This window comes from Nanorana parkeri, unplaced genomic scaffold (assembly GCF_000935625.1).
Source record: "Nanorana parkeri isolate BGI_ZX_2015 unplaced genomic scaffold, ASM93562v1 scaffold665, whole genome shotgun sequence".
In the NCBI taxonomy this organism is placed as follows: Eukaryota; Metazoa; Chordata; class Amphibia; order Anura; family Dicroglossidae; genus Nanorana; species Nanorana parkeri.
The window spans coordinates 338,615-358,626 of NW_017306933.1; the positions used below are offsets into that span (position 1 = coordinate 338,615).

The window sequence follows — 20,012 nt, forward strand, 5'->3', positions numbered from 1 at the left end:
GCACGGCATTGAAATGCTGGAAATCTTGCTTCCAGTCATTCCATCTTTATGATCAATACATTTTATTCTCTGATAAATTGAGATTTTCTCATATCGACCCACGAGAATTATTAAGACCCTTAAACAAATATCACTCCATGATGATTATGTAATCTGTGCTTGGTGTCTTTCTCAAAGCACAGAGGGGTTAATGCAGTCTCTCCCACACATTTTGCAAGTTGTAAACTGTGACAGAACCAAACAAGCGGGCAGATAGCATGGGCGCAGTGCCATCTCCGTGGGACACTGTTCAACACATGTTCCAGTGTTTGTCTTGCTGTTTGCAGGGATGAGTATTTCCGTATGAAACTGCAGTGGAAATCTGTGAGCGAAGATCAAGAGAGGAGGAATTCTCTGCTGCGCGGATATCGCAGTTTGATAGGTCGGTATAACATGATGCAGTCACGCTGGCTTTGGTACAGGTTGGTCAGGAAGGTCCTGTGTGGTGCACAGGTGTCACTCCGGAGGGTTGCGTATTATATAAAGTGCTCATGCCAATAGATATTGCAGAATCCCGGTTATTGACCTCTAGTAGAGTGCTACAAGCGAAGAACAATCTATTGATGATACAGTATAATATAAAACACACAGACAGGCATATTTACTGCAAGACACAATGCCAATTTTTAAAGACACAGTAAACCTCACTATCCAATATTCACAGAAATGTACGTAAATGTAGCTACCCAGAAGGTTACATATTAAACATATTTGTAGCTCTAATGTGCAGCCTATTTTGTTTTAGATGCAATTTGGGGCTATGGATGGTTTAAACCCTTGGTTCTCAGCTGGTGCGTCATGACCCAAAGGTGGGTCCGACCTCATGTTCAGTGGGTCACCGCATGCCTTCCTCTTTTCTAGGGGAGAGGCTCCTCAGTCTCCCCCTGGTGCAGCACTGTCCTCACACCAAGCAGCCATTCAAAATATGCTGCCCGGTGCCGAGTGTCAGCTTAAGGTGGGCTGTGGGTATGGCTGCGAGCACTGGCGAAACTACCAGGGTCGCAGCTGTTGCAATTGCGACCGGGCCCTGCGAGGAAGAAGGGGGCCCCCCAGATCGTACTGCTCCTACCCTGCAGGAACACCATCAGGGGATACAGCCACTAAAGTTGTAAGGGACCCAGGCGGCCAGGGGGGTAGGGGCGGGCTCCAAGCTATAACTTTTTATTATTAAATGGTAAGAATAGTACAATTCGGCAGGTCCCGCATACCTCCCGCCGGAGATTGAGGCTGAAGAGGAGCTGCAGGTCGGCTGCCTGGAGGAAATGTAAGTGTTTCCTAGCAGACAGAGGCCCCGGGGATGTGATAGAGACTGGAAGGGAGAGAAAGTGAGGGAGAAAGATCAACCGACCGACGCTGAGAGCTTCTCTGCATTGGTCGGTCGGTCTCTCTCATGCTTCCCTTCCTCCTCTGAGCATCGGTCTGTGTGTGTTTCTCACTCTTCCCCCCCCCCTCATGTTATCTCATGTTATCATATCACCCATAGAGGATTCCTGTTCATTGATAACAGGGGACACAGAAAAAGAGATTGAGGACTCTGTGTTCTCAATCTCTTTTTCCATTTTAAAAGTGAAATATCAGGGGTCTGTTTAGACAATAATTAATTTTTATTTTTTTCAGAGAGAGACGTCAGCCGTACTGACCGAAACAATACGTTTTATGAGGGGAATGATAACCCAGGCCTAGGTCTTCTCAATGACGTCTTGATGACATACTGCATGTTTAACTTTGATCTGGGTATGTAGTTTAGAGTTGTCCCTCTAAATCCCGTTCCCTGTTCCATTTCATTGATTGAGTCTGTTTTCTGTTCAGGCTATGTCCAGGGGATGAGCGATCTTCTGTCCCCGGTCCTCTATGTCACACAGAACGAGGTGGATGCCTTCTGGTGCTTCTCTGGCTTCATGGAGTTGTTGGTTAGTACGGAGAACAAGTGAATGTCTGCTTATGGAAGTTATTCTGGTCTAATTAAATAAGGAATAGGATTGTGTTAAAGGAGAACTATGGGGTTAAGTCTTTTCCCCATAGTTCTCCTTAGGGTAATGGGAGGACACAAACTAGCGTCCTCCCGTCGCCCTAGGCTCAGTATACTGAGACGCCGCAGTATACAGCGAGCAGCTGCTCGCGCTATACTGAGACGCCGCAGCTGAAGCGGATCCTGACAATTGTGCCGGGATCCGCCCAGCTGCGTGACTGACAGCTGGCTCTGCCTTTAGATAGGCAGAGCCAGCTGCACCCTCCCCCGTCCGTTCCGCCAGTCAGCGCTATCGGAGCGGAGAGGGGGAATCCAGTCCCTCCCCTGTCACGGCAGAGAGCTGTGACAGGATCGAGAAGTGAGCGAACGCCGGTATGTGTTCGCTCACCTCCCGATCTACTGAGCCGACCTGTGACAGTCTCATTGTCACAAGTCGGCTAGCACTATGAGGTGAGTGAAAAGCACTCGCCTCATAGTTCTTTAAAGGAGAAGCTGCTAAAAACAGTACAGCTATTTAATACTATGGTTCCTGAATATTCTGGAGAGTTGGTGACACCTTCACATGCCCTTCATGCCAGCAGAATCTTTAAAGCAGTGATTGTCAACTTACAATGTGGGCGGCCTCAACTGTGGCCCATGGCAGCTCTAAAGGGCCTTGCATAATATTCGGTACATGACAGAAGACTATCGGAGACTTCCTACATACTAGAGGAGATGATTGGGGACTGCAGGCATGCAAAAGGGGTGGTTGGAGGCTGCAGGATATAGTCAGAGATTGCTAGAGATCACTGTCATTATAGCTTCTTTACAAATACATGCATCCTCTGCTGAGTGCTGGGGTCTGCAAAGGGCTGCAGAGCAAATACCAAAGACCCGCATATGACCCTTAGGCCACAGGTTGGGCACCAGGGCTCTAAGGCCACAATTACACCTCTGTATTTCGTGCTAGAAAGCAAATCTCCTGCTTGGTCCAATTTCCAGAACAACATATCACCATAACATGCAAGGCAAAATGACCCCCAGTACCTGGAGCAAAGCAGGCAGCCCCTGAAGCCTTATTTGACCTTACGGCTCCAGCCTGCCACCCCAATCAGTTGCTGCAGCCCAAGATCTTATACAAACACTTACTTTGCGAATGTCTTTAAATCTGAACTCCGGGATAAGCAAATATTGTCTAAATACAAGAGTCATGTGTGTTCTTACTGGAATCTTGGTGTGTTTGTGATTCTTCCAGATCAAGTGTAAAACTTTACCTCTGAACAGGAACTTTCTGTAATAAAGACCAGTCACTGCTCCTCTCCCTCCTTGTGCAGGGGGACTGGTCTTGTATCCGCCCCCTCCTGTAGTTTTCTGCAGGCAACCTGTAGTGCAGTAGTTCTCAACCTTTCTAGGGCAGGGACCCCTTGGTAACATTTGCCAAGTTGTGGTGACCCCCAGCAGAACACTGGACTCGGGACTTGGTAACGGATTGGATTCAGGACTTAGTAAGGCACTGGACTCAGGACTTAGCGAGGCACTGGACTCAGGACTTAGCGAGGCACTGGACTCAGGACTTGGGGAGGCACTGGACTCAGGACTTGGGGAGGCACTGGACTCAGGACTTGGGGAGGCACTGGACTCAGGACTTAGTGAGGCACTGGACTCAGGACTTAGTGAGGCACTGGACTCAGGACTTAGTAAGGCACTGGACTCAGGACTTAGTGAGGCACTAGACTCAGGACTTAGTGAGGCACTGGACTCAGGACTTAGTGAGGCACTGGACTCAGGAGTTAGTAAGGCACTGGACTCAGGACTTAGTAAGGCATTGGACTCAGGACTTAGTGAGGCACTTGGCTCAGGACATAGCGAGGCACTAGACTCAGGACATAGCAAGACGCTGGACTTAGAAATAAAAATAGAAGCCCTCACAAGAATGCAAGCCCTCCCCAGCCCCTGCTACCTGCTTGCCTGCACTGTCTCCATGCTTGCACTGTCTCCATGCAACATTCTCAGCCCCAGCACTGCTAAGATGCCCGCCTCATGCAGAGCTCGCACTGTATGGGAGGCAGGAAGACAGCAACGGCTGTGAATAGAAAAGTCCTGCTGTAAACACTCCCCGGCTACTAGATGTCGCTGCAGCGGCCAGGGAGTGTGTACAGCGGCACTTTTATATTCACAGCCGTTGCTGTCCTCCCGCTGACACTGCTGCGCAAGGAGGAGGCTAAGGAGGCTCTCACCCAGCGCAGCAGAAATGGACACAGCAACCCACTCAACAATGGGTTGCGGCCCACTTTTGGGTCGCGACCCACAGGTTGAGAACCGCTGCTGTAGTGGGTGGGGCCTGCTGGGTGCCTCCCACAGCTCTGCTTTCTGCACAGGCTATGTACAGCACACTAATGATGTCACTGCTCCTTTTACAGTGTAACATCTTGGCTTGCAAAGGCATTTAGAGTACGAAAAGTGGATTTATATCCTTTGTGGCTGTTTAGGAATATATTTAAGTGAAAGTTTGCCAGCCCCGAGTTCAGCTTTTACAGACAGACTGATGCACACAACAAGGCAGATAGACTGCAGTGTTTATAGGTCTGAACTATATTGACAATCGCATGAAAAAAATAGCTTTTCTCTATAGTCCATTGAGGGACACAGCGCTGAAGAATTCTGAGACCTAGGGTTATGCCGCTGCCTCTAGGAGAAATAGACAATAGGCAAACAAATTAAAAGCCCGCCACTTTAAGGACATAACCCTTCACCTGCCAGTTTCGTATTGTGTCCTCAGGAGAATGGATGTCTCCTTCTCTTCTGCTTTTATTATTTTTGTTTATTTTGTTTCTTCCTAGTTGATTGATACTGAATATTATTAAATCCTGGGAGTCTCTTTAGCTAGCTGACAAAAGGGACAAAACAAAAGGAATTCAACCCTGGAAGTTTCTCTGGTCACGAAGCAGATCACTTCTGGTGTCACTACCAGAGGCGTGTTCATTTGCTCAGCCGCTGCGATTGCTGAGTTAGCAAACCGCCGCTGAACTCTGTGCTGAAAGTCAGCGCTCAGCACTGCTAACACCCGCAGCCGAAGTGACTGTGGATGCAGAGAGCTGAGTGTGATGGAGAAGGTGGGGACAGAGTACCAGCGGCTATTTTTAACTGGGGGCACACCTGGCAATGCTGGAGAAAGGTGTCTGAACCCCGACCGACGGAGGAAATCAATTCAGCGTGGGAAGCTACAATTTAATGTTTTGGTGAAGGAACACAGCAAATATTTTTTGGAAAATGGTATTTATTAGTCAAAAATATTATCTTCCACCATTTTGCTTAGCACTGTGCAGCCGATGCGTTCAGTGACGCTGCTGCAGCGAACTTGAGTGCTACAGAACAGCTATCCCGTGCTTGGCTAAGGAACTGAACGCGCCTCAGTACTAGAAAAGGTTGTTCAGCTTCTAGATCCTTGGTTCTCAACTGGTGGGTCGTGACCCAAAAGTGTGTCGTGACCCCATGTTTAGTGGGTCACCACATGCCTTCCACTTTTCTAGGTGAGAGGCTCCTCATCCTCCACCTAGCACAGCACCGTCCATTCTCACACCAAGCCCGGTGCCAAGTGTGGGATGGGGTGGGCTGGGGGGTATGGTCGCGAGGGAGATCCATCCATATGTGCATTGCTTATAGCTTCCTCACATGTCCTGTAGAGGTGCCTGGACCGGAGTGACATCACATTCTGGTTCTTGGCACCTCTACAGGCACGCATGGGAGCTGTACAAGCAATGCACATATGGATGGAGCTCCATCACAGCACAGCAACCCACACTGCCGTGCGTTCCATTGCAGTGCAACTTGGGTCGCGACTAAATGATGGAGGACAAGTGTGGGTCCTGAGGTTACATAGGTTGAGAACCACTGTTCTAGATCCTCTATTTCTAAGTGGATTCATCAGCTTGTCATTCAAACTTATGAGTTGTGGGTCAGGTTACCACCTTGTCCTGTTTCTGCTCATTCTGATAGGGAAGTTATTACTTCCTGGGCGTTTTAAAATCAAGTTTCTGTTACTCATAATTGCAAGGCGGGTCAAGGCTTGGTCTGATGTTCACACTTTTGCGTCTCCCTCTTCTGCTGCTAGTTTTGGCGAAATAAGTTTTTTGCTGTTGTGGTGCCAGTCTACAGAGCTGTGTCCCTCAATGGACGATGGAGAAAATCGGATTTTGCTCTTACTGTAACATCTTTTTCTCGGAGTTCATTGAGGGACCCAGCTCCCTCTCCTGATTTTTTTATATTGCTTGCTACACCTGGCAGATGGATGAGCGGCTGTTCTATCGAAAGCTTCCAGCTCATCGAACTGTCCAACTACCTCACTTCTGGTGCTCGGAAAGACTGGAGCTCTCTAGAGTTGTGGTGCGCATGCGCGCATAGCGTTTTCTGAATACTCATCGAGTTTGCCACTTGCTAAAAATTGTTAAAATGCAGCTGTACAGAGCTCCGTCAGTCTTTGTGTTTTGCAGTCTAAGGCCGTCTGGTCGAAATCTCCAACTTGCAAAAACCCGGCAGTGAGTTAGTTGGAGATTTTGACGAGTTGGAGCTTTTGATAGAACATCGGTATGGGTTATATCCTTAAGGCCCCATTCACACTGAGCGATTCGCAAATCGCGCGTTTGTCGCGCGATTTGCATTTTGTGCGGTTTGTCGCACGATATCGCGCAAATGGTTGCATTGAGCAAACTAGAATCGCGGCAAAATCCGCTCAAAAAAGGGTCCTGCTGTAGCGACGCACGACCCGCGACAGCGACGGACAGAGCCCCATTGCCATGCATTGGAGAGTGATATCGCGTGGATTACCGCGCAATAAATCGCTCAGTGTGAATGGGGCCTAAAGTGACAGGTTTTTAATTTGTTTGCCTAGTGTCCATTTGTCCTAGTGGCGGCAGCAATAACCCTACTTCGCAGAATTCTTCAGATTCGTGTCCCTAAATGGACTCCGAGGAAAGGATTTTACGGTAAGAACAAAATCCTATTTTTGCTGGTGCCTGGAGTTCAGCATTAACCCTTCAATGGTGTTAGCCAAGTGATGTGTTCAGTTGGTAATCTTTGCTTGCGAGTGTCGGTCCACATATGCAAATCTTGCTTTTAGAAGCCGTAGTAATTGGAATTGAAGTCCGCATGAATGAAGAGGCACGTTTCTCTTTTTGCTGACAGCAGCTGTAACATATCAAAGCTTGCATTGTTTGGAGAGAGCAGACTGATCAATGCATTGATCTCCTTCTCCTGCATTCCAGCACCACAACTTTGAGGAAAGCCAGGAAAGTATGAAGAAACAGCTCGCCCAGCTGAACCTCCTCCTCCGTGTACTAGACTCGGCACTCTGCGATTTTCTAGGTATTTATATCTCATACAGTTCGGCATGTATGTATCCAAGCAAGCGTGTTCATTATGACAACATTGATTTGCTACTGCAGTATGGAGTCTTTCTATCTTAAGTACATGTATGTACATCACAAATACAGACACCGTCTATCCTAAATACATGTATGTATAGCACAGATACAGACACAGTCTATCCTAAATACATGTATGTACAGCACAGATGCAGACAGTCTATCGTAAATACATATATGTACATTACAGATACAGACGCAGTCTATCCTAAATACATACAGTATATGTACATCACAGATACAGACGCAGTCTATCCAAAATACATGTATGTACAGCACAGATACAGACACAGTCTATCCTAAATACATATACATATTCGGGATGAGTATCCCCCCACGACCATTGAATTCTGATAACCGTTGCCCAACACTGTCAGCATACATGAAGACTATCTGCAGCTGATTGGATGCAATCACTGTTCAGCCGGATCCGTTGACAAAAGTCGATTCCGTAATTGACTTTTGTCGAGCCGGCAGGGCCACAAACATTAATACTTTTGGGTTAGTCCTGGGAGTTGCAAGTTCAAAGTCACATTGCAAGTGGATAAAAAAAGGCTTATGGAAAGGAAAAACACGGGAATGTATCAAAATGGAGCAGGCAGAATTTGGAGCAGATGCCCATGGCGACCAATCCGCTTCTAGTTTCAGTTTGATCAGTTAAGCTTTAAAAATAACAGAAGCGAATTGGTGATCTGTCTGCTCCAGTTTTAATAAATGCCCAGCAGTACAGACACAGCCCAATGCAAGGTCTAAGGTGCGGGGGAATATGGATCTTAACAGGAAAAGTGTAGAATCACATATAACTATAAAAGAATAGTTTATGATCAATAGAGTTGTGTAAATAATTTCCTCCTATTAAATGTGTATATTTTTCCTCCTGATAGATTCCAAAGATTCAGGCAATTTAAGCTTTTGCTTCAGGTGGATCCTCATCTGGTTCAAACGTGAATTTTCATTCCAGGATATTCTCCTACTGTGGGAGGTAAGCACCAGTGGTTGATGACTGATCAATTCTCCAAATGCTTGCAGCAGCAGATGTGTTGAAAATGCTCTTTTAATATTGAGATCAGGACTGAGCAACCTAGTGGTCCAGTCCTGTACAAATGCAGCCTGGGTATTCTACTTCCTTGTTTTGCACCTAGTCTGTGACATCATCAGACATCCCAACTCTCCCGGACGCTCCGGGAGTCTCCCGCTATTAGAGAGCGACTCCCGGCTGCCCGGGAGAGAAACGTTTTTTCCCAGAAAGGTTTACTCTGCAATAACTAGCAGATTTTATTTTTTTTCTGACATCGGGGCCGCTGGCCGCCGTCAGTCAGAGAAAAAAAAACCCCTAAAAAACAGCATAGGAATGAATAGCCTAAGTTTACCTAAGTTTTCTGTAGACCATTAACCCTTGATAAAATCCTCACATTCGCTGCCCTGGCTCCCCTCTCTGATCACATCATTCTCCGTTGCCCCTTCATCATGAAGAATCTAGTGGGTTGGATCGAGGACACCTATCCTCTATGTCTCTTTGACATGACTTAACAGTTTGTTTTCTCAGATGATAACAGGCATTGATACAGGGCTTCAGTCCACCTCACTCCCCTTTTTTGGTTGTGAGGTATGGAATTCCCAACACACGTCCACTGGAGGCTCCTTGCTGACTCTACCTTTATCAAAAGCTTAATGCAAACAAAAAAAGATATAAAGGTTTCTTATAGCCACCAATCACATTCAAACCTCTCTAGGAAGTTTCATTGTGATAGTTGATGCAGAAAGCAGAGAAAGTACTGTGTACCAGGCCTCAGGAGGTGCACGTTTAGTCATATTGTAAGGTGTTCTCTGGTTTCTGGCTGCAGAGTGTTAAATAAAACTCACTGATTTGTTTTTCAATTTAGCTCAGATTCTGCCTTGCCAAATAGCATGAGTAGCTGTTTGGTTTTACATGTTACCTGAAATGTCCTTTTTATGTAAACATTTAATTAAAAATGATTTATATTATCCCAATTTTGTATATGAGAAGTGTATTTGTTAGCATTATTTTACAGCCGAATTTTCCTAAAGCAAAACAGTTCTTGGCTCTCATGCACATATCTCTTAAAGCCCAACTGAGCTTTACGTTCCTTGCTAGTTGGAGGACTCTAGATCTGACTTAGCAGGAAGTGTGTCGGACATCTGAAGAGGGACCACTGCTTCCAGGCAGAGAGGAAGGGTCTTTCTCTACTGATAGACCTTGCACCCCTGTTGTTTTGATGCACCTGGAATGTATTTAGCTGATCCAAAAGACATTTTGCCAAAGGTGACACTGTCCTTATATAGAGCTCCCTAACCCCTGAGTGCACACTGCCTGGGCTTATAGTTACCTTCATGCCTTTAACCAGCAATCTTACTACCAACAAGGACCCAGTCTATTCATTCTGGGAATGCACACTACTGTTCAATTAATTTCTGTGGGTATCTGCACTCATGGTAGACTCCCAGCTGTAGCATGGAGTAGGTCCATATTAGCGATAAGATTGCTGGATTGGGGTTGAAGGTAAGTATAAGCCCAGGCTGTCTGTCCTCAAGGTGGTAGGGGACTTCTCTTTTAGTTAAAGACAACTTCACCTATAATAAAGTTGTCTCTTTGGATCAGCTAAATACATTCCAGGTGCATCAAAACGAAAGGTGTGCAAGGTCTTACAGTAGAGGAGGAACCTTGCCCTTTGTGGAAGCAGTGGATCTTGCTGAGTCAGAGCCCTCCAACCAGCAGGGAACTAAAAGTTCAGTGGGGCTTTAAGAAATATGTGCATTAGAACCAAGTACATTCCAGGTGCATCAAAACAAAAGGTGTGCCAGATCCTACAGTAGAGAGTACTTGCTCTCTGTGTAGAAGCAGTGGTCTCTCTTCAGAGGTTTAACATGCATTCTGCTTAGTTTTGAGCTAGAGCTCTCCAGTCAGCAGAGTAGGTTTTGCTTAGGGCTATAGGTCTGAATGAGCACAAGGCATCAGACCTAGACAGGGAGACCACTGCTTCCTCACAAAGAGCAAGGGTCCTTCTCTACAGCATGCTAGCAGGGAGCAAGATGTTCTACTCTGTGGCTGGTTTCTAAAGAAAACAAACTGTAAGACTTTTTAGCTGATTGGTTCACCTGGCATTTCTTATGCTGGAATGATATATTTTATCCCATATTAATGGCTCCTGGGGGGTATTCTTATAAAGTATATACACCGATCAGCTATAATATTATGACCACTGAGAGGTGAAATGATGAACATTGATTATCTGGGTACAATGGCACCTGGAAGTGATGGAATATATTAGGCAGCAAGTGAACATTGTGTTACTGAAGTTGATGCGTTGGAAGCAGAAAAAATGGGCAAGTGTAAAGATCTGAGCGACTTTGACTAGGGTCAAATTGTAATGGCTAGACAACTGGCTCAGAGCAACTCCAAAATTGGAGCTCTTGTGGGGTGTTCCTGGCCTGCAGTGGTCAAGAACTACCAAAAGTGGTCCAAGGAAGGAAAACCAGTGACAGGGTCATGGGCTGTCAAGGCTCATTGATGCGCATGGGGTGCGAAGGTATTCTGATCCAATAGAAGAGCTATTGTAGCTCAAATGGACCACGGAGCAATGGAAGAAAGTGGCTTGGTGTGATGAATCACATTTTCTTTTATGGTACCAGGATGCACTATGGGAAGAAGGCAAGCTGGCAGAGGCACTATAGTGCTTTGGGCAATGTTCTGCTGGGAAACCTTGGGTCCTGCCATTCATGTGGATGTTACTTTGACACGGACCACCTACCAAAACAGTATTGCTGACCAGGTAAAACCCCTTCATGGAAATGGTATTTCCTGATGGCAGTGGCTTCTTTCAGCAGGATAATATGACCTGTCACACTGCAAAAATGATTCAAGAATGGTTTGAGGAATACAACAATGAGTTGGAGGTGTTGACTTGGCATCCAGATTCTCCAGATCTCAATCCAATCGAGCATCTGTGGGATGTGCTGGAAGAAAAAGTCCCATACATGGAGGCCGCACCTCGTAACTTACAGGATTTAAAGTATCTGCTACTCACGGCTTGGTGCCAGATACCACAGCATACCTTCAGAGCTCTAGTGGAGTCCATTCCTTGACGGGTCAGGTCTGTTTTGGTGGCAAAAGGGGACCTACTCAATATTAGGCAGGTGGTCATAATGTTATGGCTGATGTATAAATGAGTTTTTTAACAAAAGTGATTGTTTGTTTTAGATATAGCAGGGAAGAGTTAAAACCCTAATTTATTTATTTTTTTTGCTGCCTGTGGCCCATTTGAGAGATTTTGCTTCACTTTCTGTTCTGGAGATGCAACGAGAAATTAGAGGAAATCTCCCCCAAAGCTAACGGGATTCCCATGTTAGAGAATTGTCACAGGAACCGGTGCCTCCTAATTTTCCTTCACCTCTTTTTCAAAATTTTGGGTTTACTCTCAACTTCTGTCTTGATGACTGACAGTGATCATCGGAACATATAGAGAAGAAGAATCTATCTAACACTACGACAGCAAAAAAAGACTTGACAGTGGGTCTAACCTTTTCCTGCTTTATCCAAAACTGAAAAACATTACCCTTGCATACATTTTAATTCCACCAAAATCATCTGGGACAGCAAACACTCACCTAAAAGCCAAGGAGCACATGCAGACCTCTCTGTGCAGTAACAAGATGAATGGTTATTCATTAACAATACAACTGATCTTAATTGTTATCAGCCCACTGTTGATCACCACACTATGAAATCCCATTTTCTATGAGCATTGCTCTAAGCAGCTTCAGGCTGCCCACATATCAGATGTTCAGTGTGAAAATCTACAGACATCTCTTATTATGCCAAATTCCATTCTGATTCAGATCCATCAAAATAAACACGCACAGAAATACTCTGCTTTGTTTATTTATTTTTTTTAATCAAGGTATTATGGACGTGTCTCCCCTGCCCCAATTTCCACCTGCTCATTGGCTGCGGTATACTCGACTTGGAGAGAGATGCACTAATGCATTCAGACTACGGCTTCAACGAAATCCTGAAAGTAAGCAAAAATTAGATTTTGTAGTGTAAATAATACATTATTTCTTTGTAATGGTCCTAAAAACTGCTTTTTATCCCATTATGGTATAGAGGACCAGAAAGTTCTCTCTGCTATCTGGACTCTGTTTCAGGCATTGCTGTCTTCACATTGTCATTCAAAGTAGAACTGTTATGTCTTTGTCCCAATCGCTCTCAATTTTTCTCTCCACATACTGTAGCTCTCCCTGAAATTCATATAAGCTCTACTACAAAAATGTTTTGCTAATGGTGGATGGGACCAATATCAAGGGTGAGCAACATATTCGTATAAGGGTTGAGTCCTGGGACAATATTAAGGAGATCTGTAAAAAAATAAGTCAAGGCAACTGGACTTTTTCTTGAAGACATTTCACTGGTCATCCAACCAGCTTTCTCAATTCAGAATTACTTGTACAAAAATTCTCTGGGAATAAATATGGTGAATGTTGTTCCAACATGAGAAAGCTGGAGGAGCAGTGAAAAATACAGCAAGTCCAGTTGTCTTGACTTCTTCTTTACAGATATACCATGGCCTGGATGAATGAGAACCTTCAAAGAAATATTAAGGATCATTTATATACCATACCCTAATAAGGTTCCCAAACTCACCTCTCACCTCCAATATAGGTCTCATGTTCCTTTTAGTTTGGGACATGCTGTAATGTTGCATGCTCTCTCACCCTCTCTCTCCATCTTTCTCTTTCTCTCTCTCTCTCTCTCTCTCTCTCTCTCTCTCTCTCTCTAGGAAGGAAAACCAGTGACAGGGTCATGGGCTGTCAAGGCTCATTGATGCGCATGGGGTGCGAAGGTATTCTGATCCAATAGAAGAGCTATTGTAGCTCAAATGGACCACGGAGCAATGGAAGAAAGTGGCTTGGTGTGATGAATCACATTTTCTTTTATGGTACCAGGATGCACTATGGGAAGAAGGCAAGCTGGCAGAGGCACTATAGTGCTTTGGGCAATGTTCTGCTGGGAAACCTTGGGTCCTGCCATTCATGTGGATGTTACTTTGACACGGACCACCTACCAAAACAGTATTGCTGACCAGGTAAAACCCCTTCATGGAAATGGTATTTCCTGATGGCAGTGGCTTCTTTCAGCAGGATAATATGACCTGTCACACTGCAAAAATGATTCAAGAATGGTTTGAGGAATACAACAATGAGTTGGAGGTGTTGACTTGGCATCCAGATTCTCCAGATCTCAATCCAATCGAGCATCTGTGGGATGTGCTGGAAGAAAAAGTCCCATACATGGAGGCCGCACCTCGTAACTTACAGGATTTAAAGTATCTGCTACTCACGGCTTGGTGCCAGATACCACAGCATACCTTCAGAGCTCTAGTGGAGTCCATTCCTTGACGGGTCAGGTCTGTTTTGGTGGCAAAAGGGGACCTACTCAATATTAGGCAGGTGGTCATAATGTTATGGCTGATGTATAAATGAGTTTTTTAACAAAAGTGATTGTTTGTTTTAGATATAGCAGGGAAGAGTTAAAACCCTAATTTATTTATTTTTTTTGCTGCCTGTGGCCCATTTGAGAGATTTTGCTTCACTTTCTGTTCTGGAGATGCAACGAGAAATTAGAGGAAATCTCCCCCAAAGCTAACGGGATTCCCATGTTAGAGAATTGTCACAGGAACCGGTGCCTCCTAATTTTCCTTCACCTCTTTTTCAAAATTTTGGGTTTACTCTCAACTTCTGTCTTGATGACTGACAGTGATCATCGGAACATATAGAGAAGAAGAATCTATCTAACACTACGACAGCAAAAAAAGACTTGACAGTGGGTCTAACCTTTTCCTGCTTTATCCAAAACTGAAAAACATTACCCTTGCATACATTTTAATTCCACCAAAATCATCTGGGACAGCAAACACTCACCTAAAAGCCAAGGAGCACATGCAGACCTCTCTGTGCAGTAACAAGATGAATGGTTATTCATTAACAATACAACTGATCTTAATTGTTATCAGCCCACTGTTGATCACCACACTATGAAATCCCATTTTCTATGAGCATTGCTCTAAGCAGCTTCAGGCTGCCCACATATCAGATGTTCAGTGTGAAAATCTACAGACATCTCTTATTATGCCAAATTCCATTCTGATTCAGATCCATCAAAATAAACACGCACAGAAATACTCTGCTTTGTTTATTTATTTTTTTTAATCAAGGTATTATGGACGTGTCTCCCCTGCCCCAATTTCCACCTGCTCATTGGCTGCGGTATACTCGACTTGGAGAGAGATGCACTAATGCATTCAGACTACGGCTTCAACGAAATCCTGAAAGTAAGCAAAAATTAGATTTTGTAGTGTAAATAATACATTATTTCTTTGTAATGGTCCTAAAAACTGCTTTTTATCCCATTATGGTATAGAGGACCAGAAAGTTCTCTCTGCTATCTGGACTCTGTTTCAGGCATTTCTGTCTTCACATTGTCATTCAAAGTAGAACTGTTATGTCTTTGTCCCAATCGCTCTCAATTTTTCTCTCCACATCATGTAGCTCTCCCTGAAATTCATCTAAGCTCTACTACAAAAATGTTTTGCTAATGGTGGATGGGACCAATATCAAGTGTGAGCAACATATTCGTATAAGGGTTGAGTCCTGGGACAATATTAAGGAGATCTGTAAAAAAATAAGTCAAGGCAACTGGACTTTTTCTTGAAGACATTTCACTGGTCATCCAACCAGCTTTCTCAATTCAGAATTACTTGTACAAAAATTCTCTGGGAATAAATATGGTGAATGTTGTTCCAACATGAGAAAGCTGGAGGAGCAGTGAAAAATACAGCAAGTCCAGTTGTCTTGACTTCTTCTTTACAGATATACCATGGCCTGGATGAATGAGAACCTTCAAAGAAATATTAAGGATCATTTATATACCATACCCTAATAAGGTTCCCAAACTCACCTCTCACCTCCAATATAGGTCTCATGTTCCTTTTAGTTTGGGACATGCTGTAATGTTGCATGCTCTCTCACCCTCTCTCTCCATCTTTCTCTTTCTCTCTCTCTCTCTCTCTCTCTCTCTCTCTCTCTCTCTCTCAACAATATTTGAATATCTAATTTTTGGAAAAAGTGCTGATCTTCTACACTGACCATAATGATGCGTTGTCTGTATGTTTTAAGCAGAACTCAGAACAAAAGTGTTCTTAACCCTTGTAGTGGGGCTACCCCAGCACTGCAAGGGTTAAGTGCTTATTTTTGTCTAGGAGCTAAGAAAAAAAAAATGATACTCACCCGATACGTGGAGCCGGCTTGCTCTTAGACCGGTCCCTGGAGCCTCTCTCCCCCTCCGCTGCAGCAGTGTAAGAATCTTTGAGTCATCACGTTCTGTACATAGTGTATAGGACATGAGGATGCCGAAGGACACCCCCATTGGTGCAGCAGAAGAGGAGACAGGCTTCAGGGACTAGAGTAGCAGCCAGCAGGCTCTGGGGTTCTGGTGAGTATAAAGTTTTTTTTAGCACCACTGCAAGGGTTAATAACACTTTTGCCTGGAGTTCTGCCTTAAATCATAGGTGTACTTTTTCTATAAAATTCTCTACCCCCCCAACCCTCCTGAATTAACTCGTAGTAGCACCACCCCTTTTTTTCTGACCTCTGCAGCAGATCTGCATCCTGTGAAATGTTTTGTTTCAATATATATTTATTATTTCCAACATCGACAACAAGTGAAATGTTTTCTTAACCGTAGACAGAAAATCTCTTTGACGCCAACGGCACCCGCATACTGAGACTTGTATGTGGTCAATCCAGATGCTGGAGCTGCATCCCAGGATAGCTCCATGCAAGTCTATAATGGCGCAACGCACAGGTGTTGTTGGGGCCAAAACAGAGTTTCTGTCCTGGGAAAACATTGCACAGGATACATCTGTGCTATAGGGATAAGGAAGAAGCTCGGGTGGGTGGTGTTAGTGGAGGTTAGTTCAGGAGGGGCAGTTGGGGAATTTTCATTGGAAACGTACAGTTGTCCTTTTATTACCATTGAGAGTCAGTGATTATTCATGTGTTGTCTGGGGCCACTTATATTTACATTATGAAGCACGGCAACTGTATCATTGAAGTTTATCCTGGGTCAGACCTGCTCAGCTGTGATATGCTATAAAGGGGAGGCCTGGCAACCCACAATCAGATTTACTGCACAAGTGCCCCCTGTGCTGTCTTTGTCCCATGCCACCTGCACACTACACACTACACACTGCTCTGACAATCAGATCCCCTCTCTGCTGACTTTGTCCCATACCACCTGCCTACTGCACTATAATCTGACAATCAGATCCCCTCCACAGATGCCCCCTGTGCTGACTTTGTCCCATGCCACCTGCACACAGCACTATACTCTGACTATCAGATCCCCTCCACAGATACCCCTTCCCCTGTGCTGACTTTGTCCCATACCACCTGCCTACTGCACTATAATCTGACAATCAGATCCCCTCCACAGATGCCCCCTGTGCTGACTTTGTCCCATGCCACCTGCCTACTGCACTATAATCTGACAATCAGATCCCCTCCACAGATGCCCCCTATGCTGACTTTGTCCCATGCCACCTGCCTACTGCACTATACTCTGACAATCAGATCCCCTCCACAGATGCCCCCTATGCTGACTTTGTCCCATGCCACCTGCACACAGCACTATACTCTGACAATCAGATCCCCTCCACAGATGCCCTCTGCTGACTTTGTCCCATGCCACCTGCACACAGCACTATAATCTGACAATCAGATCCCCTCCACCGATACCCCCTGTGCTGACTTTGTCCCATGCCACCTGCACACAGCACTATACTCTGACAATCACATTCCGCCCACAAGTGTCCCTTCTGCTGCTTGTCCCCTGCCACCTGCATGCTACACTCTGCTTTGACAATCCGCTCCACTTTATAAATGGACCTCTGCTGGAACACACAGACTTTTGCTAGTATAAAATAAGTACAGAAGTCCAAGAACGAGGAAACCAGCCTTGATGGCTGTAGCACATGTAGAAAAAGTATAGTGCAGATATCTCGCCAATAGAGCCCCTAAGAGATATTAGAAAGTCAGATGGTTTACCTCTCCAGCACCTATCAGAAACTGAAATATCTGTTTGGGACGGACTGATTCTTTCAGTACCATAGAAATGCAATAAAACTCAATTAAAAAATGAAGAAGCAAAAAATATTCACACATTTGTCTGCTTACCCTGTGATTTTATGGTTCTGTATTACAGCGGCATCCCACAGCCCTATAGAGTATGTGTCTGCTTATTTATCTGTTGCTTTTGTCTCTGTTCAGCACATTAATGAGCTGACCATGAAGATGAGCGTGGAGGACATTCTGTGTCGCGCTGAAGCTCTGAATCATCAGCTGGCACACTGTCAGGTGAGTGCCGGGTTGTGGCTGCTAACACTGCAGCACTGCCAATGCTTTGTGACCTAACCATTGCCTTCTATTTGCCAGCACGCCTCTTAGGTAGTGGTTTTAATGGGTATGTTTTTTGTGAACCCGTCCCCCCCCCCCCCCCCTCGCCACCCCCCAAAAAAAGCATAAAACAATACTTCCAAACCCATGCAAGTGCTGCATGCGAATCTTGACTCCCCCATCATGCCATAATGCTGCAACATTGTGGGATGTAGGGATGAACTTGGGCTCTGACTTGGGACTGAAATCTAGATTGGCATAAAGGCACCTGTATTTGGAGGTTCAGGGGAGCACAGCAGAGAAATCTTAACAAGCCAGTGTAAACAACAGCACAATTGATCCTGCGATACTGAGACGCCGCAGTATACTGCGAGCTGCTGCTGGCGGTATACTGAGAAGCCGCAGCTGAAGCGGATCCTTACAATTGTGCCGGGATCCGCCCAGCTGCGTGACTGACAGCTGGCTCTGCCTATCTAGAGGCAGAGCCAGCTGTACCCTCCCCCGTCCGTTCCGCCAGTCAGCGCTAGGGGAGGGGGGAATCCTGCCCCTCCCCTGTCACGGCAGAGAGCCGTGACAGGATCGAGAGGTGAGCGAACGCTGGTATGTGTTCGCTCACCTCCCGATCTACTGAGCCGACCTGTGACAGTCTCATTGTCACAGGTCGGCTAGAACTATGAGGTGAGTTAAAAGCACTCCCCTCATAGTTCTCCTTTTAAGCTGAACTGTGGTTTTAGCAAAAAGTATCTTTTTTTAAATCAAGACTATATATAAGAAAGTTTTTGAATGTCTTAATGTTTTATTAAAATCAACCTCCAGTGCCAGCAGAACAACTTGCCTCAGCAGTCAGCTGCAGAGAAAACTGCTGCCCTTTGTATGTAAGCAGTGGTCTGTCTGCAGCAGTCCGTCATGCTGAACTGAGTCACCGCTCTGGCTTAGCAAGGAGTGTGAACTTTGCTGATTGCAGAGCTATTGGGTTAGATTTAGCAGGGGCTGGGGTGTCTTTCTCTGCAGTTGACTGCCAGGGACGAGTTGTTCTGTTGTGATTTAAACTTCATGTAAGTCCTTATAAAGTCCCTTTGAAAACCTACCATATTTGCCAGCGTATCAGACGACTTTTTATACCTAAAAACATCCCCCGAAAATCAGGGGTCGTCTTATACGCCGCGTATACAAAACGTCCCTAATCTGTCAGCCCGCTGGATGTGGGGTAATACTGTATGTACGGTAGCTTTGGCTACATATAGTATACCGCGCTGAGCCAATCACGGCGAGAGCTGTACACAACCTCTGCCAATCCGAGCAGGCTTTGTAATCATTAATAGAATACATCGCTCGCCGTGATTGGCTCAGCGGGGTATACTGTCTGTAGCCGAAGCTACCGTACATACAGTATACCGCGTACATCGCTTTCCGTGATTGGCTCAGCGTGGTATACTATAGTCGAAGCTACCGTACATACAGTATTACCGCACATCCAGTGGGACACACAAGTCATATGCTGAAGCTCCTTCCCGGGGTGGCCACATAGAAGTCTATGAGGGTTCAGTGTGTAGCATTGCAGAGGATTCTAGCTGAAGTCATCACTACACAATATATGACTCTGGTATTACCGCACATCTAGCGGGCTGACAGATTAGTGGGTGTATTTAAACAAAATGGCCCATGATGATGTTTTTAAATGATGTTGCCTCGGAAGGGGGGTAGTCTTATATGACGAGTATAGCCCAAAAACTATGTTTTAAACTGAAAAATTAGTGGGTCGTCTTATATGCCCAGTCGCCTTATACGCCGGCAAATACGGTAGTTCAACTTTTATTAAATGTTTTAAATCTTTTTAGGGAGTATAAAAACAATCCGTGTGAAAATTCTTACTGTTGGATTTGCTAGTTTAAGCAGCTCCAGTCCCCTGTCATGAGCCTGCAGATGAGGACCCATGCTATCTGTGCGAGAGCAGCAGCCTTTTTGGAGCAGACCCCCCCCCCCATACTGTAGTTAGTCCTACACCCCAGCAATCCGTAAAGTTCAAGCTCCCTGGACAAGCAATAGGACTGACTCTCTGCAGCCAGCGGCCCGAGCACTGCAGAAAGGTCACTGCTCTCACACAGACAGCAAAGGTCCTCATCTGTACGATACTG

The 20,012-nt window shown here is 45.3% G+C and overlaps 1 protein-coding gene across 1 annotated transcript in view; it reads left to right on the top strand.

Moving 5' to 3' along the window:
* TBC1D17 (TBC1 domain family member 17) overlaps positions 1–20,012 on the top strand; it is a 68,016-nt gene that overhangs the window by 45,969 nt on the left and 2,035 nt on the right. Inside the window, exons 10-16 of the mRNA XM_018563443.1 lie at positions 327–421; positions 1,657–1,773; positions 1,849–1,949; positions 7,249–7,348; positions 8,292–8,389; positions 12,327–12,443; positions 17,752–17,838. Of these exons, the coding sequence (XP_018418945.1) occupies positions 327–421; positions 1,657–1,773; positions 1,849–1,949; positions 7,249–7,348; positions 8,292–8,389; positions 12,327–12,443; positions 17,752–17,838 (715 nt within the window). The remainder of the gene's footprint in view (positions 1–326; positions 422–1,656; positions 1,774–1,848; positions 1,950–7,248; positions 7,349–8,291; positions 8,390–12,326; positions 12,444–17,751; positions 17,839–20,012) is intronic.